This window comes from Euprymna scolopes, chromosome 26 (assembly GCF_053919585.1).
Source record: "Euprymna scolopes isolate OS-2025 chromosome 26, ASM5391958v1, whole genome shotgun sequence".
Taxonomy (NCBI): Eukaryota; Metazoa; Mollusca; class Cephalopoda; order Sepiida; family Sepiolidae; genus Euprymna; species Euprymna scolopes.
This window is the reverse complement of record NC_136507.1, coordinates 98,973,317-98,998,155: the sequence shown is the minus strand read 5'-3', so window position 1 is coordinate 98,998,155 and position 24,839 is coordinate 98,973,317. Positions and strand designations below refer to the sequence as shown.

General features: G+C 32.8%; 1 protein-coding gene across 16 annotated transcripts in view; it reads left to right on the top strand.

Annotated features, from left to right (window-relative positions):
* The window catches only part of LOC145248306 (endophilin-B1-like), a 407,921-nt gene that overhangs the window by 177,257 nt on the left and 205,825 nt on the right, over nucleotides 1-24,839 (top strand). For all 16 annotated transcript variants that reach the window (XM_080110211.1, XM_080110210.1, XM_080110204.1 and 13 more), the window contains 2 exons: nucleotides 1,084-1,217; nucleotides 7,552-7,644. In XM_080110211.1, the coding sequence (XP_079966337.1) occupies nucleotides 1,084-1,217; nucleotides 7,552-7,644 (227 nt within the window). The remainder of the gene's footprint in view (nucleotides 1-1,083; nucleotides 1,218-7,551; nucleotides 7,645-24,839) is intronic.

Genomic DNA, 24,839 nt, shown 5'->3' with positions numbered 1-24,839 from the left:
TTTTTTCTCAGCTTGTCACAAGATTTAGACATGTTGGTTTGCGCTTCTTGGATTTGATTATAAAAACCAAAGTATCATACTCTCATTAAATAACTTTTCTGGATTCCTGTTTTATCAGTGAAAAATTTTGAATCAACAAATCCTTTTTGCTTTTGGGAAAATAAAATCTCTCTCTCTCTCTCTCTCTCTCTCTCTCTCTCTCTCTCTCTCTCTCTCTCTCTCTCTCTCTCTCTCTCTCTCTCTCTCTCTCTCTCTCTCTCTCTTCCTTTTTTCTTTTACTCTTCCTTCTTTTCCTCTCTTTCCCTCCCTTTCCTCTTCTCTTTCCTTCCTTCCCTTTTTTGTCTCCCTTATCCCCCCTTGTCTTCTCCCTTCTCCTATCCCTCATCTCCATCTTCTACCTCCTTCCATTCTCCCTCCCTCTATCATTCCTGTCTTTTTCTCATTTCCATCTAATTTTTCTTTATTTCTCCTTGTCTGTCTGTTTCTCTCTCTCTCTCTTTCTCTCTCTTTCTCCCTTCAACTTTGCTCTTCTTTTTCTCTCTCTTTCTCCCTCCTCCCTACCACAATCCCTTTCTCAAGTCACTCATAAACTAAAATTTATTTCCAATTAAATATGATTGCATTGGTGGAAGAATAGTTAATTTTATTAGCGATTTCATGTGTATAATTTTATTTGGAAAGTTTGAAAAGTTGGGGGAGGGGGTATCACCCTATTATACAATAAACATGATATCTGCATAAAATTAAAGCCATCTTTCAACATATTTTCCGCCCGAGCAATTCCAGTTCAATCTTCCAACATTTTTTTTAACCTTATGACAAAATTTTCATTTTACTTCATTTTTTTCCTGTTATTGTTTTGTTGATGAACGCATCATTTTTTTTTTTTCCTAGCATCATTTTTTAAATTTTTTTATTTTTATTTTTTATTTATTTATTTTATTTTTATTATTTTTTTTTTTATTTTTTTTCCTAGCATTATCATAATTGATGTCATTGTTTATACTTCATCCGTTCCAGATTATTAGTTTCGCCATCAAATACAATGACTAATTTGTATTTTCCTTTCTTTTTAAATTTCAGGAAATTGCTTAATTGCATGTGGCCAAACCCAAATGAAAATTGGAAATGCCGAGAAGGAATTTGTTCTGTCGGCCTGCAATAATTTCCTGCAGCCATTAAAGAACTTCCTTGAAGGGGACATGAGAACCATCCAGGTAGAGTAACCTTTACTAATACTCTTTCTTTTTTTTTTTTTTCTTTTTGTTTTTTGCAGGCTTCTTTTGTTTTTTTTACTTTGATTTTTCGTTTCAGTATTTGTCTATTTCTTTTAAAATCTTATCGCTAAAATTGCTTATCTCATTGTCTTGATTGGTTCTGAGAACTACTTACAACTCCATGATAGTAGGTAATATACATTTATTTTATTGTATACTAGCAGGGTACACCCAGCCTCGCAGGATCATAAAATAGACTTAAATATACTTTAATTCATGCAGATTTCCTATTTATTATTACAGAGCCGATTCTCTATTGGATATTATATTGTACCTAATATATAGTAGTAATTTCGGCGAATCGAAACAAGAATCACCCCCCCCCTTATAATTTTAACAGTATTCTACAATTGGTATTTTTTTTACAACCTAACCCAGCATAGTATAAACACCCCGAATCTCCCTCCCCATGTTAAGAACGGTTTTCGAAATAAACACCACCAACCTCGAAAACTATGCTACATACTAAAATATACTATAAAAATTAGGGGGAGGGGTGATTCTCGTTCAGGTTCACCGTGATTTCAAATTAAAAAAATGACAGGTGCCATCAGCTAGAATCGAATTTGAAACATTTAGTGCTCCAGTCGCATTCGCTACCGTTTGAGTTATCAACAGATAAAATTTAAAATTAAACCACTACAAGCTATGAATGAATTTGCGCATGTGCAAAAGTAACAGAAATATGTCAGCAAGTTGGAATGAACATTTTGCATTTCAACTTACCAATATGTCTGTACACATCATTCATCCATCCAAACAAAGATTTTACTCATTATAAGCTATCCTTGGTGTATGATTACCATTTCCTGTCAATTTCAGTGTTATGTGACCAGTAGTTTAAGAGTTTCAGTCAAATATTTACAGCCACACACACATACATTAACTGTTTTATTTATATAGATTAAACCAGTTAGTTATTCTGCGGCACAAAAAGTCGCTTGTTTTAATGGTATCACACCATTCTTCGTAGCTCTTCAACTTTTTGGGTTAAAAAAAATAGGCTATACTTTTGGAAATATCCTCATATCAAGATGTTCTTAAAATAAGGAGGTACACAATTGGAGCATATCAAAACTGTTGGATATTCATAATTGAAACTTGGTAGACAAGACAGACATAGATTGAAGTTTATTTGTACGAAATACAGTTAGATTGCAGAAAGGGTTGTGAATTTTATTAAGGATTCCATAAAGAGAGAGACTGTTTAAGCAATAACTGTTGAATATTCATGGTTGAATCTTGATGGACAAGTCATGCATAGTGATGTTTATTTGTATCGTCTGGTTGGATTGCAGAAAAGAATGTCAATTTTAATAACGATTTCAATAGTGCATTTTTTTCTTTTTGAGAGGAGTGGCGGTTTGCTCTTTATATTAAAAAAAAAAAATCATTGCTGTTCTTCACAATTATAGGAGCTACCAGAATTTTCAATGATTTTCAAGAAGAGAGCATCATCTATGGTTCATGGTATACAGACATCAGCATGGTCATCTGTCTCCATTAAGGAGATGACCTTATAACAGATTAGCACTGAAGTTTATAAACTTGAGTTACAAGACCTCTCTACTGTCCCTTAGGTCAAATCTTCAAAGACGTTTGCAATTGAAATTCTCTGACCTTATTTGGTAGAAGGAATACCTCTAATGATGATCTGCTGTTCACACGATTCTCATTGGTCAAAAAATGGACAATGTTAACAGGAATTATTTATTTTCATTATTCATATCATATAATCTTACATATTTTTTATTTAATGTATAATAAAATTATCTCATTACTTATAAGCAGAATAAAGACCATGCTATTGTTGGAATTTACTAGTCAGTTTACATAATCTACATAAATAAAAAATATCTGCTGACTTATGAGCAGAACAATCTATTTAAATATACCTGAATAGATTGTATTTTGCCGTTGTCTACATGACGTTTGCAAACGTTTTGATTTAAAGAATTCTTGGCCTGTTGACTATGAGTAAAGTGTAGTATCTGTTCTGATACTAGACTTTATCTATTCTGTCCTCGGTCAGTGAAGGAGATATCCTTCTAGACTGAGGCAGTTTTTTTTTTTTTTTTTTTTTTTTTTTTGTGTGTTTTTGTTTCAATCTGAAGGGTCTCTTGTTGTGAGCTATATTTTTCTCCACATTTAAAACTGACCTTGTGTCTAACTCTGTCCTTGTGGGGAGGCAATTAACCTCAGATAATGTGAATGAAACTGAAGTCTATCAAATAAAACATGATTAAAAGATAAGTTAAATCTATATAATAAAATGTGAAGATATGTGTGTCTGGTTACTTTACTAATATGCAAATTTAATTTTTATGAGCAAACAAAGGAGGCTTAATCTCAATAATAACTGATAATAATGAAATAAAGGAAAGAAATTCTTTCACTGTTAATGTATTATGTATTAGACATAAACCATGAAGTATTTTCCCATTTCTGTGCTTTATGAAACACTTCACCATTTTGTGAGCATTATGTTGAATAGACTGTCTTTTGGCTTTGTCTACATCGGGTTTGCAAAGGTCTTAATTTAAAGAATTCTTGGCCTGTTGACTACGAGCAAAGTGTAGTCAGCTGGAAAGCAGACATGATTCTCACTGGTCATTGTAATTGAAATTCTGACATTCGGTAGAAGGAACACCTTTAATGATGACCTCCCAATCAGACATGATTCTCACTGGTCATTGTAATTGAAATTCTCTGATTCGGTAGAAGGAACGCCTATAATGATGACCTCCCAATCAGACATGATTCTCACTGGTCATAAAATGGAAAACATCAGAAATTATTTACTTTCATTATTCGTGTCGTATAATTCAATTTTACATATTTTTTATTTAGTGTATAAATAAAATTATCTCATTACTTATAAGCAAAGAAAGAAAAGAATTTTATTCACTTTTCCACAAATATATTTTATTCTTATTAGTGATGGGACGATTCTAAAATTTTTCTCAATTCTGATATAAATACTGATTCCGTATTAAATTCTCAATTTCGATACAATTACCGATTCCAATTCTTGATAAATCAATAATTGCATGCATGCAGCAGCGTTGCTGTTTTAACAGCATTGGTGACGACGGCTCTCCAAATTGTAGAGCTATGATAATCTTGAAAAGAAGTAAAGATGGTAATTCCCGTTGCTTTCCATCTTGATTTTTGGGCGGGGGGTATCGTTAAATGTGCCCCCACATACCAACCTGGAAATTTCTACGGCTCTGCGGTACATACATCGCCTAGCTTTCCCATATGGTCACCCATCTGGTACTAACCAGGTTCATTGTTGCTTAACTTTGGTGATCAATGTGATTGTGCCATATCACTAAATATTTAACTGTAAAGTTATTTTTTTCCCCGATTACCGTAAAAACACTTGTTAAATGTGCATATAGTTTCTCAAATGTAAAAACACTTGTAGGGGTGATCGATAGATTTTAGTTTTACTGGTAGATTAAAATCAATATTTATTATTTATACAAGTTCCAGCAATGGAAGATTTTGTTTTAAATAAAAAATTAAAAATAAATAAAGGAATCTTTTTGGCATCGGAAAGTACGCACAAATTCTTTCGATTCCGATACCAAAAAAAATTCCGATTCTTGATTCTGATTAATCATTCCAACACCAATTCTTATGAATTATTTTTGTCATAGCGATAGTGAAAAGTAGGGGGTATCTTTTTCTTATCACCTTATTTTAATGATTTCAAGGAATTGCCAAGCAATAGCGAGTGAGTGAAACCTACTAATCTATACAAATAAAACAGATGTGTGTGTGTGTATATATATATGTGTGTAAAAATATTTAACCGATAAACTCTTAGTCACATAACACTGAAATTAACAGGAAATAGTAATTATACACCAAGAATGGTTTATAACAAATAAAATCTTTGTTTAGATGGATGAATAACGCATACAGAAATGTGTTGGCAAGTCAAAATGTAAAATGTTCATTTCAACTTGCCAACATATTTTAATTACATGTGCGCATGCGCAAATTCATTCATAGCTTGAAGTTGTTTAATTTTAATTTCAAATCTTTCTTATCTATCTGTTGATAACTCAAATGGTAGGAAACGTGACTGGAGTGCTAAATGTTTGTGTTTCGATTCTAGTTGTTGGCATCCAAGTCTTTTAAATTTTTTTTTTACTTTTGAAATCAGTATTATATATTAGGTACAATATAATATTCAATTGGCTCTGTAATAATAAATACGAAATTTGAATTAAAATATATTTAAGCATATTCAATTACCGGACAAGGCCAGGTGCCCCCCTCTCCACTAGTTTACAATAAACTGTTATGTAAAACAGTGTTATTCACTTACATACTTGTCCTATCCGACGTTGGTCGGGAGTCTTTATTATAATTTTTTTGTTTTACTTTGTTGTTTTTTCTTTTTAAACGATATTCTTTGTGTGTGTGTGTGTGTGTTTGCATTTTTTTTTTTAAATTTATTAAGTCACTTTCTGAAATAAGATTTTAAAAGTTAAATTTACTTGTTATAGTATCATTTGAGCATTAAGTTATTGCTAGAACCACATTTTTATAAAACATTAACTAAATTTTTTTCAACTTTGACCCCTTATTTTTATTGGTTAAAAAGCCATAAAAGAACGCCCCCCCCTCCAAAAATTCAAGGAAAGAGGGTTGAATAAATACCTGGCCAAAGATAGGTTAGTTTGGAAGTCAATTTCTTAAAGTTGTGCTGACTTAATCTTGATTCCTACAGACTCTATTAGGTAAATCACTATAATTGCTACACTTTCCTTTTCTGGAATTCGCTTTGCTCCTTACTCCCTGAAGCAAAGAAGTTTTCATAGGAACGTGTGAACTCAAAATATTTTCAACCAGTGGAAATCATTACAAACCCAATAAGTAACACGTCCATGTGAAAATAGTAAACTGATGTGAAGTTAGAAACTCCTATAAAACAAACAGCCAAAATCCTTCACCAGCTGGTCCCATGGAAAAACTTCAAATCCCCTCCCCACTATACATTTGGCTAAAAGCAGCAGGGGGCAAGTCAAAAAGAAAAATAACTCAGTGACTCCCCAACATTCTCCAGGATTTATACATTTTAAATGGATGGTAACATTCAATGCTACTAAGACTAAGCTTCTTTCTTTTAATAACTACAAGAAGCCTTCTCAACCACCAATTGCTATGGCTAATAATACACTACCTGAATGTACCTGGTTCAAACTCCTAGGTTTATCATTCGCAGGCAACATGAATTGGAACGAATACATTGGGGTAATTGCCAAGGCTGCTGCGAAGGTTGTCTCTATCTACCATACTAGGTTACTCACACCTGAGAGTATCCTGTACTTCCACAAAGCCACTATTTGCCCATGCATGGAGTATTGTTGCTACATCTGGTTCAAAACAAGTCGCCAACCTGATAGTTGCAACCAAACTCCAGCCTTTGTCTCATCAACAAAATTTCTATAAACAAACAGCCCAATCTCTAGAAACACAGAATTACCTGCCACACAGTCCTTCCACACATGTCAACATGTAAAATCTATGTTAAACCAAATATGATTATGCTACGTTGATGAGAGCAATAGTTCGAATAATCTAAATAATGCAGGTAATGATTTGTTTTTTTGATTTTGAATTTTCTTTGTGAAAGTTAGTGTGGTCAAGGTGTTTGCTAGTTTTATATGTAACTAGTGGAGGTACCTGGCGTTGCCTGGGTATGGAGAGATTTTATTGTAAGGGTATTGAGCAGCAGAGCCTTAAAAAAATGTTTTTAAAGTCCCCTAAAAAAAAAAAAATTAAAAATAGCGAGTACCCGTGCAAGTGGAAGGAAAAAAAAAAAATAGTAAGCAGGCAGGCAGTCTCAAACCTGTAACACTAAGAGGAAAAGGAAGTGAAAAAAGTGAACAGTTTAGTCATCATACCCACTGTAACATATAACGTCACCGCCATTCAAAATAAGCTTAGCCATTGCAAGGCATATGATGACTTTGCAAAAATGTCGACGAAAAAACTGACCCCTCATTGTAAAAAATGGCCCAGTTGACGGTCAAAGAATTAATGTTTTTAGTCAATTTTGGATATTTGTTGTCCGAGAGATTGATCCTTCAAACAATACCAATTTTGTCAGTGTCGGTAGCGTGTGTCAAGTTTTTGGCAGACATACAAACACACATTTTGCCTTTTATATAATAGATTTTATAGAAAAATTGTTACAAAATATAACATGTTCTCTCACCTTATTTTTAACATCATTTTTTCCTTTGATTTGCAGAAAGAGAAAAAACTTTTGGAGAATAAGCGTCTTGACTTGGATGCGTGCAAAAATCGACTACGCAAAGCGAAGACGACAGCTGGCCAACAACAGGTACCATTTTTATTTTCTCATTTGCATTCTGTTTTTATTAATATGAAAACTTTTAATGTTTCAAGCAGTGATTCCAATATATTTGAGTTTTATGTCTTTTATCGAATGTCATGTTGAGTGAAATAAAAAAAACTCTGAAAACTTTTAATCATAATGTTTTTTTCTTGTAGACATAATTCCAGCTCCATTTTTAAAAGATTTTTTTTTTCAATTTTTCAAATCCATTTTTTCCACTGAAACAATTGTAATATATTTTTTATACAGTTACTTTTACATTTAGTTATCCTATAAAAATGTAAACTTATATAATTTAACATGGTATAACTCTATTCTATTATTGGCATTGATTTATCACTCTTTTAAGAATCTAGTATTTACAAAAGGGATTACATAAAGGTTGTTAACATCAATAGTATAAGCGGTGTTAAGGAACCAAAACAATTCAGACATTCTCGAGTTGTTAGTCCTCGGCGCTACCCAGTCTACCATGACAAATTATCATTGTAATGTTTCCACCGACAAAAATAAGTCCTTATTTATATTTCTGTGTTTATACGTGCTTCTCTGACATCGCTACTTTTCATCATTATAGTTTTGTTTAGTAGTTGCTATAGAAATAAGCTTCTTTTCATGAAGACAGAGGACATAAGGAGACGTTCGCTGAGAGTTTTCATGAATGGTTTTATTTGGAGAGACTAATGTCCCCTGGGCTAATTATTTACTCCTTAACTTTCTTACTTACAGAATCTAATTCCAATAAATAGCTGTCAAGAATAACAAAAAAAATAAACGCCCAGTTGCCTTAAAAGATTCCAGGGATCAAACAAAGCGATCGAATTACCAACCAAGAAGTCAGAGACCGAACTAACAAACAGGTAGCATTGTCAATAATCTGCAAACAACGTCTAGGCTGTATCGGACATCTCATAAAATTGACCTAGAATAAACATCACATAGATATAGGACATCCGATTCTCAAGCAGATCACTAATTACTAGTGATCGATCAGTTGTAGATCAATGCCTTTGCAATTCAGCAAGGTGGGAATACATGCACCAATATGTTATTGTGCTCAGTTGTGAAAGTAATCCTAAGGCCAATAAAATGTGGCAATCTATCAAACCATGCATAGACAATCTTTAATCGAACTGCTGTTCATATTTGAAACAAATGTAATTTCAATAAGCAGCCACCTAAATAAAAATGACCAATTGCCTTTTATTTATCATGAAAATTATAATACATTTTTTAGGGCATACAAGTGCCGGGCGGGTGTTATGTCATAAAAAATGGTACAACTTTATGATTAGGCATGAAGCCCTAAAGGAATGGGGGGTCGTCCACTGGTCTATTCCCTAAAACCTAGTTGCAATCATCACAATACCGCATTCACTCTATGAACTTAAGCTATTTAAAATCTACCCAGATGAGATGAAAATGATATATTTACAATATTTACAATGCTAATATATATATGTAAACATGTATATATATATATATTAGGGATTTTTTTTTTTTTTATATATGACCAATTTTTTATATATAACCAATTGCCTTAGAAAAACGCAAAATCGAGTACACTCAACATCAAGTACACTTAACATAGTCTTATAATCAACGCTTATCCTGTGAACTCGGAGTATGGGAAATTTCCATATGCACAAAACGAAATCACTGAAAAAACAAAAATATCCTAAGGGTAAGGATAATGAGTAAACGTTGGATAAAATGATGGTTAAAATTATTACAAACTTGCCAGGATTCGAACCTGGAATCTTCTAATCCGTAGTCAGTTGCGTTATCCATTGTGCCACAAGTCCTGTCTGTATGCCAAAAGATGTTACCGCAATTGTATACAGACAGTGCTAAATTCCGTCCACATGGGCAGGTAACTTTTTCGACAAAAATGAAACGGCCCAAAACCCCTTATAAGGACAATCTAGGGACTTGTATCTTTTTTTCAGGGAAAAAAATAATTTTTCAATTCAGTGCATCTGTTCAAAAGTTTTATTGGTATACACACACACACACACAAATATTTAGAATTTTATTAATAGTGTAGATCATATATTTGTATAAATTTTACTTTTCAGTTCTTTATATAAAATGTATTTTGTATGCAACTATAATTTAATATTCTCGTTTTCAGCTTCAACAGATCTTAATGCACAGTTTTGAGTTTAATATCTATTTTTATAAGTATCTTCATGAAATTATTTTCTCAGATGTCCTTAACCTTCTATTTTAAGACTTTTACTTTTCTTAAAAATATGTTCTCGCATTTTAACATTTTTGAAACAATTTCTTTTTTTTTTCTAGCAAAAACTAATAATTGATCCGTATTATTCAAATTCAGTTTGTAAATCTTTAATTAAAAATAATTTTTTTATATGTTAATTGTGTTTGTTTTATATCCACGTTTTTATCGTGATATTTTCATTTCATTGAAATGAAATACAAGAAAAAAAATTTATTTATTTTTTTTTTTACAAATTTATATTCCATTTATTTTATAAATATATTTTTGTTTGTTTTCATGATACAACATTTTATATTGCCTTTTTTATGTGAATACATCATAAAAGCTATATAAATCGACCACCGATTTTGATGTATGAGCTTTACACAACAACTAAGTTGTCCAAAATCCACACAGATGATTTTTCTTATAGTGGTGAAGGGTTGTGTAGAAGCATCCACACTTTTTGGAACAACTGCTACACTCAGTCGGTGTAATTGATTGTCATGGGCAGAACAGACAGTAGATTTCAATTTTTATATCAGGTTTCCTTCTAGATATGTGTTTTAATGAAGACGGAAGTCACTTCTCTCGCTGGTTTTAAATATGCCTCCAAATATTAACCTGGAAATGTCTATGCCCTAGTGCAATACATATTAGTATTTCTAAATGGTCACTTGTATGACACTGGCCAGGCTTAACTTTCGTGATCTAACCAAAATGTGTGTGCCAATGTGATTATGCCATATATATATATATATATATATATATATAATGGTAATTAGTAAAACCCTGAAGAGTGCTCAATACTATTGCAGAGCAAATAAATATATATATATATATATATGTTACTGTTTCATCTGCTTAGTTACACGTTTCAATTACCGATTCATATCAACAATCCGACAATTTCATCAGACTTTACAGAAATAATTATTATTATGGTCATAATAATAATTATTTCTGTAAATTCTAATGAATTTGTCAGATCATTGATACGATTCGGTAATCGAAACATGTGTAACTAAGCAGATAAAACAGTAATATATATATATATATTACACACTAGAAGACTACCATTTTGCACCACTTTTATAACCCTTTTACGAAGATTAAAATACAGAAATGATAGCATTAAATCTAAGATCTGTCATTATCCTAATTTTAATCCAAATCCGTTACATGATTTTAATTTTTAAAAAGATGTCTACAATTTAAGGCTTAAGCTTAAGGGATCTTTAGAAGAAATTGAAATCCAGGGAATCTTCTTTCATTGGTGTCGAATGACTGGATAAAATTTAATGAAAATTTGCATTTTTAAATAGGATATTTTTCTCTCCTACTCCTCCCCAATCCTTTAAAAACTGTACATAATGTTTATGATGTATCTGCATAGAAAGACTTTATAATTGTTCATTTTTTTAATTCGTTCTATTACCTTTAAAAATTGTATATATTGAATTTTTTATGCAAATGTGTCTCAGCATATATAAATAAAAAAAATGTGAATTATTTCTTTTCTTTTTTGTGTGAAATCAAGCAATTGATAATGCATACAATTTTTGTTAATTGTTTAAAATACAAACAAAAATATCTATTATATAAAAGACAGTTGTCTGTGCGTTTGTATGTCCATTCAAAACTTATTTACCTCATCGTACAGGCACGAACGTGGTATCGTTAGAAAGAGCGATCCTTAGGCAAATAATATAAAATAAATTGGAAAAATTTGTTGATTATTTTGTGTAGAAATGTTTTGTTTGAAGGACGGGGCGATAAAAACGTTGCTTTCGATGCGGTTTGCAAATTGCGCATGCGCGAATGTTCGTTACATTCTTTCGCTTCAAATAGCTAAATTTGTATATTATAACATCTGTGCCCTCATGGGCTCATCGATAAAAGCGTTCACTTACTAACTTAAGTTATGCGAGTTCGTGTCTAGCACACATTATTTTTTATTAATTTTTTTTTTTTTTTTTTTTTTTTGCTGCTTACAAAATTTTGCTTTTTCTTTCACTTTTTGCTGATGACACCCAAGTCCCGGTTTTTTTTTTTTTTTTCTTTTTTTTATGACCGGGCAATGCCGCTCCCACTTCACACACATGCACAATTTTTTTTATGATTAGGCAACGCTGCCCCCCCCCTAATTAATATATAAAGGGTAGTTGTCTATGTGTTTGTAAATCTAGCAAAAAGTCAAAAACTACTAACCAAAGACCCATAAAGTTCATATTTTTTTGGGTTGATGTTGTACTCGATGTAGAATATCTAAAATTTAGGGAAAAAATATTCTTTGAAGGTAAAGTTGTTTCAGTAAAAGACTAGATATAAAGGTAGAAGTTTTAATATAAAGGCATTACATATATTTAACTTCTATTTAGTTTTATATGATCCTGGGCAATGTCGGATATCCTAGTTTAATATAAAAGTAGTGTATACAGGGTATTTAGTTTTCTCCTACTGCAAGAATTTAGTATCAGAAAGTGAGATTGAGAAGTCATCGCTCCAGAAGAGGGGCATTCTGACCTGCAAAAAGCACCTGGCCAGCCCTGCCAGTATTCTCTGGCAAGGGCACCTCAGACGATTATCAATAAACTAACCCATTTTCAAAAAGAGAAGGCAAGGTCTAGGAGGATGAATCTCCTAGAACTGCGCAAAAACTAAACTCCCACCACAAAATCTATAGGGACCAGATCATTACAGGAACGGTCTAATCTCTGTTAATTTTCGAGGATAAAAATCCCTAGAGTTTCATAGTATCAAAGTAATGTATGGAGTTTCATAATTTTCAGCTATAAATGTAAGAACTGTAGCTTTTCTTTTAATGTTAGTTTCATCATTAATTAATTCTAAATGTTAATTTGTTTTTTAATAAATCTACAAAATTTGCTTCTATTTTATGATTACTGATAAATGATATATTTATTTTTAAAAAAAAATCACGTTCTTATCATTTAGATCATGAAAATAAATTATCTTTCAATTATATTTTTTAAAAATTTAAATTTTATAATTTTATCCAGACTAAATGAACAAATGCTTTCTTTTCGTTTATGACATAAAATTTCTCTTAAGCCAATTATGCAAGTCTTTTAAAATACTCTGTGTGTGTGTATATATATATGCTAGCATTTCAATCCGGCGTTGCCCGGGTGTTTGGAGGTATATGATGAGCAAAAAGAAAAAAAAAGCGGTTAATTTTTTTAACTTTGACCCCTATTATGACCCCTTAACATTTATTGTTTTGGGCTCAAATCAAGTTAAGTTAGATCTATGTCCACGGAACCTATATCTAAAATTTCAAGTGTTTAGACCCAAAATTGGCGGAGGAGTTTGGTAGAGTTCTCAAAGGTCAAATTGTTGAACTTTGACCCCTTAACAGCCAAATTTCTGTCCGAAAATGGATTACAAAGATTTTCCCAAATCTCAGTACCCTGTATATCAAATTTCGAGTCTGTAGACTGAAAATTGACAGTTATTGCGTAGGAAAATGTACACAGACACATACACACACACACACATTCACTTTTATATATATATATACACACACACACACACACACACACACACACACAGACCTAGTTATATTTTGGAAAAAAGAATTCCAGCAGTGTTATAAGGAAAAAATTTTCAAAATAAGAGCATAATTGTTTATATTTTTATTTATTTACTAGCAGTTTCACCCGGCTTCGCTCGGGCCCTATGTACTGTTCATAACTTTATGTGCATATATATATATATATATATATATATATATATATTAAAAAGTTTGACTCATGTCCAGGTAACCTACATCTAAAATTTCAAAGTGTTTAGACCCAAAATTGGCGGAGGAGTTTGGTGAATATGTATGATAATGCCTTTCTATATAATAGGCTTCCTTAACTACCATGGAAAAAGTTGGTAGAGACTGCAGAGGTCGAATTTTTAAAAACTTTGACCCCAATTTTGATACCTTAACATTTATTGTTTTGGGCTCAAATTAAATTAAAATGTTTGACCCATGTTCAAGTAACCTACATCTAAAATTTCAAGTATTTAGATCCTAAATTGGCGGAGGAGTTTGGTAGAGTCTTCAAAGGTCAACTCTGTCAATTTTGACCTCTTAGCAGCCAAATTTTCGCCCAAAAACTGATTAAAAAGCTTGCTGCATGTCTGAATACCCTTTATGTAAAATTCCAAATGTTTAGACCCAAAATTGGCTTAATAGTTTGCTAGAGACCACAGAGATAAAATCTTTTGAACTTTGACTCCTTGGAAGCCAAATTTTCAGAAAAAAAAAAAACAATTAAAAATCTTGCCCTATGTTTGATTACCCTTTATGTAAAATTTCAAATGTTTGACCAAAAATTGGCCGAGTAATTTGGTAGAGACTGCAGAGGTCAATTTTTAAAAAAATTTGACCCTAATTATGACCCCTTAGCATTTATTGCTTTGAGCTCAAATCAAATTATAAAGTTAGATCCATACCCAAGGAACCTATATCTAAAATTTCAAATGTTTAGACCCAAAATTGGAAAACAAGTTTGGTAGAGTTCTTAAAGGTCAAATTGTTGAACTTTGACCCCTTAACAGCCAAATTTCTGGCCAAAATCCTATTAAAAAGATTTTCCCAAATCTCAATACCTCTTATGTGAAATTTTGAGTATGTAGACCGAAAATTGACAGTTGACAGTTATTTGGTATGGAAATGTACACACACAGATATTTTCACTTTTATAGATATATACAGGGTGGTTGCTAGAAAAGTGGGAAATTTGTCAAACAACAATTTATTTTTACAAAGTTTTTCAAAGACAACTGTTATATTATACTCATAGATACTCAAAATGTCGTCCGTGCACTTTACTGCAGCGTCAAACAACAATTTATTTTTACAACACTGTATATATATATATATATATATATATATATATATATAACAGTGAAATTGTCTGTCTTTGTGTATACATTTCTCTACCAAATTACTCTGTCAATTTTCAGTCTAGACTCAAGATTTGACATAAGGGGTATTGAGATTTGGGAAAATCTTTTTAATCGGGTTTCAGTCAGAAATTAGGCTGTCAAGGGTTCAAAGGTCAACGATTTGACCTTTGAAAACTCTACCACTCCTCCACCAATTTTGGGTCTAAACACTTGAAATTTTAGATGTAGGTTCCTTGGACATGGATCAAACTTTTTAACTTGATTTGAGTCCAAAACAATAAATGCTAAGGGGTTAAAATTGGGGTCAAAGTTAAAAAAAATTTTACCTCTCAACCAATTTTTGGTCTAAATATTTTAAATTTCACGTAAAGTGTAATTACACATATGGAAAGCTTTTTAATCAGTTTTTGGACGAAAATGTGGCTGCCAATGGGTTAAAGTTCCAAAAATATGACCTTTGCGGTCTCAACCCAAACTATAGAATCTACAAGCAAAGATAAGATCCTGTGTTATATCTATTACATTCTCCTGCATATGAATACTAATTAGAAATTGTACCTTCAGCTATGGGCAGTATCTTCCATTAATCATTTATGAAAGATATTATTTTTGGCATTAAATAATTTTGGGTTTATCTGATAATTTTTATTATTATTTTATTGCATTTTCACTCCAAACAATTCAGTGCCATTTTGATGTAGGAGGCTACTACCTGGGACATAATTTGTAAGGGTACTATGTAGGGAGTTGAGCAGCAAGATGTCTGTTTCCATTACACTTGAACTTCTGCATGTCAGTACAGTCAAGATAGCAGGAACCCGGAAGAGAATTCCAAAGTCTAGCAGTCTTAAGTAAGAAACTATTAGTAAAAGGTTTTTCTATATCTAGGGATTTCTACTGTATAGGGGTGGGATTTTGCTGCTTGTCAAGTTTATCAAAGGTATTTATGTCGAGGCGTACAAGGGCTTGTAGTTAGTCAGAGCACCTGCTATTAAAATAGTTGTAAACGGACAGAGGGATGCAACATTTCGTTGATGGGACAGCAGTTGAAACCTAGTTGATGGTGCAAGACCTATTTGATCGGCAACTCTCTTTTGAACCCTGTTTAAAAAGGAAAGTAGCAGCAGATGTACCGGCCCAAATGTTGCAACAGTACTCCATAAATGTGCGAATGGTGGCCTTGTAGAGGTACAGGATGCTCTCAGGCGTAAGTAACTTTCTAACACGGTAGAGAGAGCCCACATTCTTTGCAGCAGCCTTAGTAATGCCTTCAATGTATCTATTCCAACGTAAACGTTAAGCCAAGGAGTTTGAATGAAGTACTTTCAGAATTTGAACAATATATTTATCCTTCACTCTTTATTAAATACCATTGTGTATTGTTTTGTATATAAGTATATGTATCCAGTCACACAAAAGTTAGTGAATAAAATATATATCCCTTTTTTAGCCTCTGGAAAAAAAACATTTCAAGATGTGAGAGGAAGCTAGAAAACAAATAGCAAGTTAGACATCCACCTTACTTAACTCATCACCTGAAATGAAATCAAAATTAAATTTTCCATTCTATAATAAAATGACAACATTGAGTGTTTTTTTTTCTTTAGGTCATCAGAAATGATAGTGATAATTTATATATAAAAAATTAAATTACTGATGCAGTTGTATGATTTTTATATGAATAGTTTATTAATATATCTAGATAAATAGCGAGTTTGAACTCTGGCAAATGTTTTTGTCATTTTTAGTGGAGAGTGTACTCTAGTGTTATAGAGTACTATAATTTTTTTTTTCTTTTAAAATTTAGAAGTCCGGAACAATGCTGGGATGATTTGAGAAAGACTTTCATTTCAGTTTTCCTTCTCCTAAAGGAGTTGCTCAAGGGTTAAGAGTCTAATCTATATTATTATTAAACAGATAGAAAGGATATATTGATTATACTTGTCCCTAGAGTATTAGTAAAAGTGATACACTTGTAGGCAACTTGATCCATTATGATGAATTTCGGTAACAATCCAAATGCAGTATCCCCAGTGGAACTGTATCCTGACATACCAAGCTCATATTCATCGAGAATTAAAATTCAGAAGTTTGGAACAACCAAAAGCGGAATAAACAGAAAGATTTTTTGGACTACTATTATCTCGAGTGTTATTTTCACAATGTTTCGGCCCATGTAATCTCAGACCTTCTTCAGGTGAATCTTTCTATATCGGACTCAGAAATCTGCACAAAATTTTAAATAGAACCTTTTATTAATCCAAGGAATAGGATACTCTAGTTCCGACAGCCATGAATAAGTAGAAATCCTTATTTGCAAATGTATTCTGAGTATCACCTGCACTAATAATTGAACATCAGCATCCAAAAGGGCATAATTTAAAGCTAAATTTTATCAAGTACTTTATTGTTATGCCATGAATTCTTGCATGAGATTATATCGACCAAAACATAAAAATAATGCAACATATAATCCAAATAATACATTGACGCAGAAAAATTTTGGAAACACGTCTGGTGTAACGTTTCTGAATTTTTTAGATGAATATTGTTATGGTTATTCGTATTATTTATCACTGTTCTCATCTTGAATGTTATTTTCACAATGTTTCGGTTGATGTAACCTCCGACCTTCTTCAAGTGTATCTTGTCAAACTTGGGAATGTTTCTGTCGAACTCTGGAGTTTGGACAGAATTTCGAATGGAGCCCTTTGTCCCTTTATTTACTTCACGAGGGTAGCATGCTCTCGTTCCATCAGCCATGACTGGATAAAGGCCCTAAGTAATTCACAATTGTATTTTTCGGTCACTCACACTGAGAATTGAACCTTCAACCTTCAGGAGAATATCACTTTACAATTGATTTTTCCACTTTAACCACTGTGCCACAGGTCCTTGCGGACCATTCAAAATTTCGTCCCAACTCCTGAGTTTGACAAGTATTCCCAAGTTTGACAGATTTGACAAGATACACCTGGAGAAGGTCAGAGGTTACATCTACCGAAACATTGTGAAAACCACACCCAAGATGAGAACAGTAGTTGGATGAATCCAAATAATACGGAGTCTGATGTAATTTCCAAATTTTCCTTCCTCTAGATTAATTGTAATTCAGCCTAGTCTACCCTATTATTTAATCGATACCTGCAGTAATCACGACAGTACTTGAACCCAACATGTAACCACTAAACCATGACACTTTCGTGTTGTAAATTAACAGAATGCAACTGTCAGGTTTCCGAAGACTCCACTCGGATTCTTCAGCTTTGCAATGTGTTTACTTCACCATTCTAAGACGCTCTTCATGACTTGCGTCTCTGTTTCACCACCATCGCTTCCAACGTGGGCGGCATTGATCCTTTCCTGTCGACTCAATACATCATTCAATCCAAATGTCCTTAACTTTATTTAGAGAATTACGATGGCTTCTCGCTCTCGCTACAAAACCATAAGTTATTTTGAGACGACTATTTATCTTTTCTTGTATCTCTTTTTATTTTTATCGTGCAGCTCAAGCTTTTTGTATTATATTTCCCATTTTTGTTTATATCAGTTGTTATTTCGTATTAAGGCAATGTTTAGACTTGGAAAATAAATATGCAATAATCCAATAATTGCGCATTTCATAAGCAATCTAAACATAAAGTTAACTTGTCGGATTGCTATTTGCTTTCTTGCTTCTCCTCAACACTTGATTTTCAAAATAGAACTATTTGAAACATTCAGTGTGGAAACCGGCAAGGTTATCGGTTTAATTATTACATAGATGTCTAGCTGTACGATCCGGCAATGCCTGGAATCAATTTATGTTGATGTTTATTTTATCAGTATTTAGATTTGCTAAGAACAAAGCAAGATATAAGTTTAAAAAAAAAAAAAAAGAAAATGGAAAAAAATAAATAAAGTAAAAAAAAATAAATAAAGTAAAAAAAAAATAAATAATTCAGTAACTTTATTCCTTTACTTTCTGAATATACTTAAAAAAAAAAAAAACTCTTAACTTCACAAATAAGGCATTAATGTACAAATGTTGATCAAAAGGGTTGGGGCCTCCAAAATCAACAGAGATTAGACCATTCCTGTAATGATCTGGTTCCTGTTGATTTTATAGTGAGAGTTTAGTTCTGTGCAGTTCTAGGAGGTTCACCCTCCCAGGCCTAGCCTTCTCTCTAGGGGTTAGGTTATTGCTAATCGCCTGAAGCGCCTTCATCAGGGAATACCGAGTGGGCTGCCCAAGTACTTTTTACAGGTCAGAATGCCCCTCCTACAGGGTGCTGACTTCTCAATCCCACTTTCCAACTTAACTGGTGTTTAAATTCTTACAGTGGGAGAAAACTAAACAAACCAAAAGGTCAAGGGTCATGTTAGTAATATTATAAAAATGCGAGAAGAATACCCATCCCAGGATGGGGGAAAATGAATTCCCAAAATAAAACAGTTTTGAACTATTTTAATATCTCTATATGAAGATTCTTTTCCTTTTTAAATGGTGCTACTAGACCAGGCTGTATGAAGACACTGGCTTCCTGATTTATTGTTCTCTTTGTAAAACTCAATCATGTTCTGCAAAGCCAAAAACAAAAACAATTTTCCTTTACAAAACAACCAAACCATATTTGAAGATATAAATATATATAAAGAACTTTAAGCATAAAAACTTTTACCAAAATGACTGAACTCGAAAAGGGTTGATATGCTGTAAAAAACGAAATAAACCAACCATGAATAAATATTTGAAGATATAAACAACTTGAAGCTTAAAACCTTTTACCAAAATGATTGAAACCAAAAAGGGTTGATATTCCATGAAACAAAACAACGAAACCAAACACAATGAATAAATATTTGGAGTTATAAAGAACTTGAAACATAAAAGCTTTTACCAAAACAATTGGATTTGCCATCAAATAAATCGAAAAGGTTTGATATGCCATAAAACAAAACAACCAAATCTTCTCCTTTCAAAGATTTAAAGCTACATTACCCTCCTATAAGTTCAGACCCTATTACAATAACCTTTTACGCTTGAGTGGCAATATACCTTGTTTAGTAAAAGTAAAAAAAAAAAATAGTAATTTTCTTTTTAATTTAAATGATGCTGGATTTTCATAGATAAAAATAAAATAGCATAATTGAAATGACTGAACATTTCAAAATAAGACTCTCCCCATTAACCAAACCCAAAAAATATTATGTCATTTGAATTTAGTGATGCATATCCGCCTGCAGCTTTATTGTATTAGTTTAAAACCCATTAAGAATATGATTTTTTTTTTTTTTTAATTTTTTTTTTTATCCAAGCAAATTCATTTGAGGCTCTGACGGTTGGTCTGCCAAGCTTAAGTTTAAAATAACATCTTGATTCGTATTATTTGGATTCTTTGGACTACTATTTTCATCTTGAGTGTGATTTTCACAACGTTTCGATGTAACTTTCGACCTTCTTCAGGTGTATCTGGTGAAAGTTAGGAATCTTTCTGTCAAATTCTGGAATCTGCACGGAATTTCAAAACAAACACTTTTTTTTTTTAACATGCAAGTCACCACTTATCAAGGCCTAGAGGCCATTCGGGGATAAGGATTATTGCGTGTACAGTAATCAATGGGACAATATCGTAGTAATCGTTAGTAATGGCGATCTGATAAAGTGTCTTACTTAAGGTGGGGGGGGGCGGTTTATCAGGAATTTGTTTATGTTGGACTTGAAAACATCCAAGTTGTAGTCAGGTGGGAAACAGGCAAACAGAAGAGTTCCACAGGCGTACACCTCTAAGAAAGAAGCTTTGTTCATGGAATCTGTTTTGATTTAGGCACAGATAAAGAGTGATGAAAATTACTTACAGTGGTTTCAGCTAGACGGGTATTTTTCGTGAAAGATTGGCAAGGGGAGACCAGAGATTGGAGCGCAGACAAGCACTCCCATGGAAATAACGATAAAACGACAGGCTCGCAACGTCCTTTCTGTGGGAGAGAGGTTGCAGGAAAGAGAAAAAGGCATCCCCCACTAGGTTACGAAGTCTATTTTGTACTCTGTCAAGGCAGGATAGGCTGTTTTTAGCAGCTCCTGCCCAGATATGGCAGCAGTACTCCATCGTTGGACATACTTGGCTTTTATATAGATAGCGAATTGCATCAGCAGTGAGATATCTACTGGAGCGGTAGAAGGATCCCACATTTAATCCACAGGAGTAGCATACTCTTGTTTCGTCAGCCATAATTTGATTGAAGTCCTAAATTGTATTTTCAGATTTTTGGTTATTCACACTGAGGATTGAACCTTCAAAATTATGTTGCCTTGGTAAATGAATGTTTTTAAATACTCTTACCACTGCACCACAGGTTTGAAAATGCAATTGCAAATTACTTCAGACTTCTATCCAGTCATGGGTAGCAGAATGAGAGAATGCTATCTTTGTGCGTTAAATAAAGCGTTCCATTCTAAATGCCGTGCAGATTCACGAGCTCAACAGAAGTCCATGCCTAAACCTAAACGTAGATTCCATGAACAAAGTCCTGTATGTATTCCTCAGTAAGGGCGCCTCAGGCGATTAGCAGTAATCTATAAATTGAATGGATGCATGTTAACAACGGACACCCGTTTTTTTTATTCTGAAGGATTCAAAAGCTGAGTATGTGTAAATAAGTACCCAAATGCTTATGAGGATTGGAGGAAAGAAACGGTTTGATTCTCTAAAGTAATCGCACAAATTTCGCATTGTTTTTTATATATGAGGATTGATAATTTGAACTTAATCGGACTACGGTTTTCATCTTGGATGTTATTATCACGATGTTTCAGTTGATGTAATCTCCGATCTTCTGCAGGTGCACCCCATCAACTTCAAACTGTATAGAACTTTGAACAGAATCCTTTATATTTAATCCACAGGAGTAGCTTCATCTTATTTTGTCATTTATGACTACTGAGAATCAATACTAGAATAAGAAGAAGCAGTGCATATGTTGGCAACAATGACCGCTTAAGTAGACTTAGTATAGAATTTAATACAATATGGAAAGCATTAATTATAAATAATAGATCCGAACACTATTTATAGTAATAAATAGACTATGCATGTAAAACGAGAAAAGGTTTAAGGTTCCTAAAATTCATACTAGAATTGTCCGCAAGGATATGTAGTGCAACGGATATAAGCGCTGTTTAACAATCTGTTCTAAATGACAATCCTGTGTTCAGTGCTCAGCATGGGCGATACTAAGGATACAATTATGAATTGCTTAAAACTTCTACCCGATCATGGTTGACGGAACAAAAGCAAGCTAACCCCCTGTGATAACATTCAAGATGAGAAGAGTCGTCTGAATAATGCAAATCTGGCATTATTCGGAAAGTTTAATAAACTGAAACTTTTTGTACTAAAATATCATAAATATCTCGCCATGATTTTTGTGTCAGTCTGGTGATAATTTTTTTTTTTTTTTTACACTTGTTCACCCCCCCCCCCAACAAAGCATATTGCCACTTGGATGTAAGGGGATACTATTTGGGGCCATGTCTACAGGGAACTATGTAAAGAGATGAACACGAGTCCTATTCACATTACATTTAAAATTCTGTGTGTTAGTACAGTCAGGGAAGCAGGAAACAGGGAGGAAATTCCAAAGTCTAGCAGTTTGATGAAAGAAACTATTAGATTGAAGGTTTTCCTGCATCTAGTGACCTCTACAGTGAGAATGTGGGATTTTGCTGTTAAACGAGGGTGTATGTATGTATGTATATACATACATACATACATACATACACCCTCGTTTAGCAGCAAAATCCCACATTCTCACTCTAATAGTTTCTTTCAAAGAATTAACTCTTTTTCTGGGTCAGCGGCCAACTAGCACCGTGTGTGTGTGTGTGTATGTGTATTGGGGTAGAGAGGGCTCCCGTAAGCCATGGTGACGGCAACCTTTCTAGGAGAAGCAAATCTCTGATTTAAAAACCATAAAGCGGAAGACCAGTACCCGCATTAAGCTGGTCTGCAGTTTAATTTGTTGCTGGCTATCTTGCTCTTGCTTGTTGCTGGATCTCAACATTTTGAACAGAGAGAGAGACTTAGCTGTCGTACAAAGCTAAAACTCTTTAACATCATATTTGTATAGATACTCCCTCAGACATTTGGGCTCGTGGATTTTAAATGTCTGAGGGAGTGGCACTCGTCTGACAAGATGTTGCAATCATCGTGTGTGTGTGTGTGTGTATCAAGAAGATACAAGTGCAATGCATTCATCAGACCACATTCAATTAAAGTACTTATAGAACAGACATGAATATGCAACATTGTGGTGATGGGACAGAGGTTGGAGCTTAGTTAATAGTGTGGGACCTATTAGGTTGGAGACTCTTTTGGGGGCTTTGTCTAAGAGAGAGAAAGAGACTAGTGACAGATGTTATGTAGTAATACAGCCCAGGGAGTGAGTCAGCATTTTTTTTTTTTTTTTTTTTTTTAATTGAAAAACGTTCATTTCAGATTTAATTCATTGTTTCTTAATTATTGTCATTTCTCTTCAAAGAAAGGAGAGGGAGAAATGTAGTTTTAGTAATGTTCCGAAGGTACTCGTAATTTTAAGTTGCACTTTCAGTAGCGCTCTGAAGGCCTAAGTTTTTTTCACTATGCACATAAAAAAATTCTCTTCTATGGTGGGTGGATAAGAAACTTTACATTATGTAACATCTTCTATTTAGTTTTTTTTTATCACCCCAGGCAACGCCGGCTAACTGCTAGTATGAAATGTTTTTTATTAAAATAAATCTGCATTTTGACTTTTTTTTTTTTTTTTTTTTTTAAATCGCTATAATTGTCAAATTTCAATGCATTTAAACAGTAAAAATACTTTCACTTACACTTGCATACCAGAGCACAAAACCACTGGAATCTGACATAAAAACTAAATCTTCAATATGAACAGAAAGCTACAGTTAAATGCCAACATATCGCAGTAAAAAAAAAGAAAGAAATATTGTCGGCAGTTTTCTGATGAAAACTCCTATGAATCGAAAATTAGAATTTTACATATATAAATGTTTATTTTTTAAAATCTGCAGTTGGACTTGTTTTTGAACCATTATGACGTAGAATTTTGAATCTTTTAATTATTGTTGTATTGTTTGCTTATGAAATTATTAAATCAAATTGTTATAAAACTACAGATAATTTTGTTATGAAATTATTAATTAAAGCAAATTGTTATAAAACTATAAGTTTGTCAAGAAAATAATTAAACTTATGATAATTTGGTTTCTTGACAAACTTATTGACAACAACTATAGACAAGTTTAAGAAATTTATTTAGTAAAGCAAATTGTTATAAAACTATAGATAAGTTTGTTAAGGTAATATTGTTGTGTTAATCTCTATCATATGGGATATAAAAATCTTCCAGAATTTAAAATTAAAAAAAAAAACTGCCTAAAATTTAAGTTAATATTTCAAAGTATTATTCGAGAATTCTCAATTCAAGGTAGACATGATTCATTTGTTGAGATTTGAATTTTTTTTTTATTACACTAAGCTTAAAAAGCTAACACCAATCAAGGCAATATGTTGTAGTAGTTTTGTCTTCTTGTGAATATAATTTATTCAACATGAAATCATGTTCTGTTAGAAAAATGTAGAGCATAATTTTAAATGTCTTTTTTCATTTTAATGTTTTTTTATTCAATGAAAGTAACTTTCACCAGATCCGTGTTCCATTTTTTTTTTTTTTACTTGCATTACCTTCACATGTTTAGATGCGTCTACACATCTCTGAAAAATGCTCTGTCTGTATGTCCACTCAAGTTTAAAATAGCATTTGGAGAGGTGCTGTTGATCTGTTACAGTTTGAAATAGTATTTTTATCGATGTCATGCTCAAGTTTAAAATAGCATTTTTTTTCAGTCTGCTGTCAGTCTGTCACGCTCAAGTTTAAAATAACTTTTTTGCCCATCATATATATTCAAAGTTTGAAATAGCATTTTTGTTGGTAAGCTATTGGTCTGTCACCCTCAAATTTGAAATAGCATTTCCGTCACTAAATA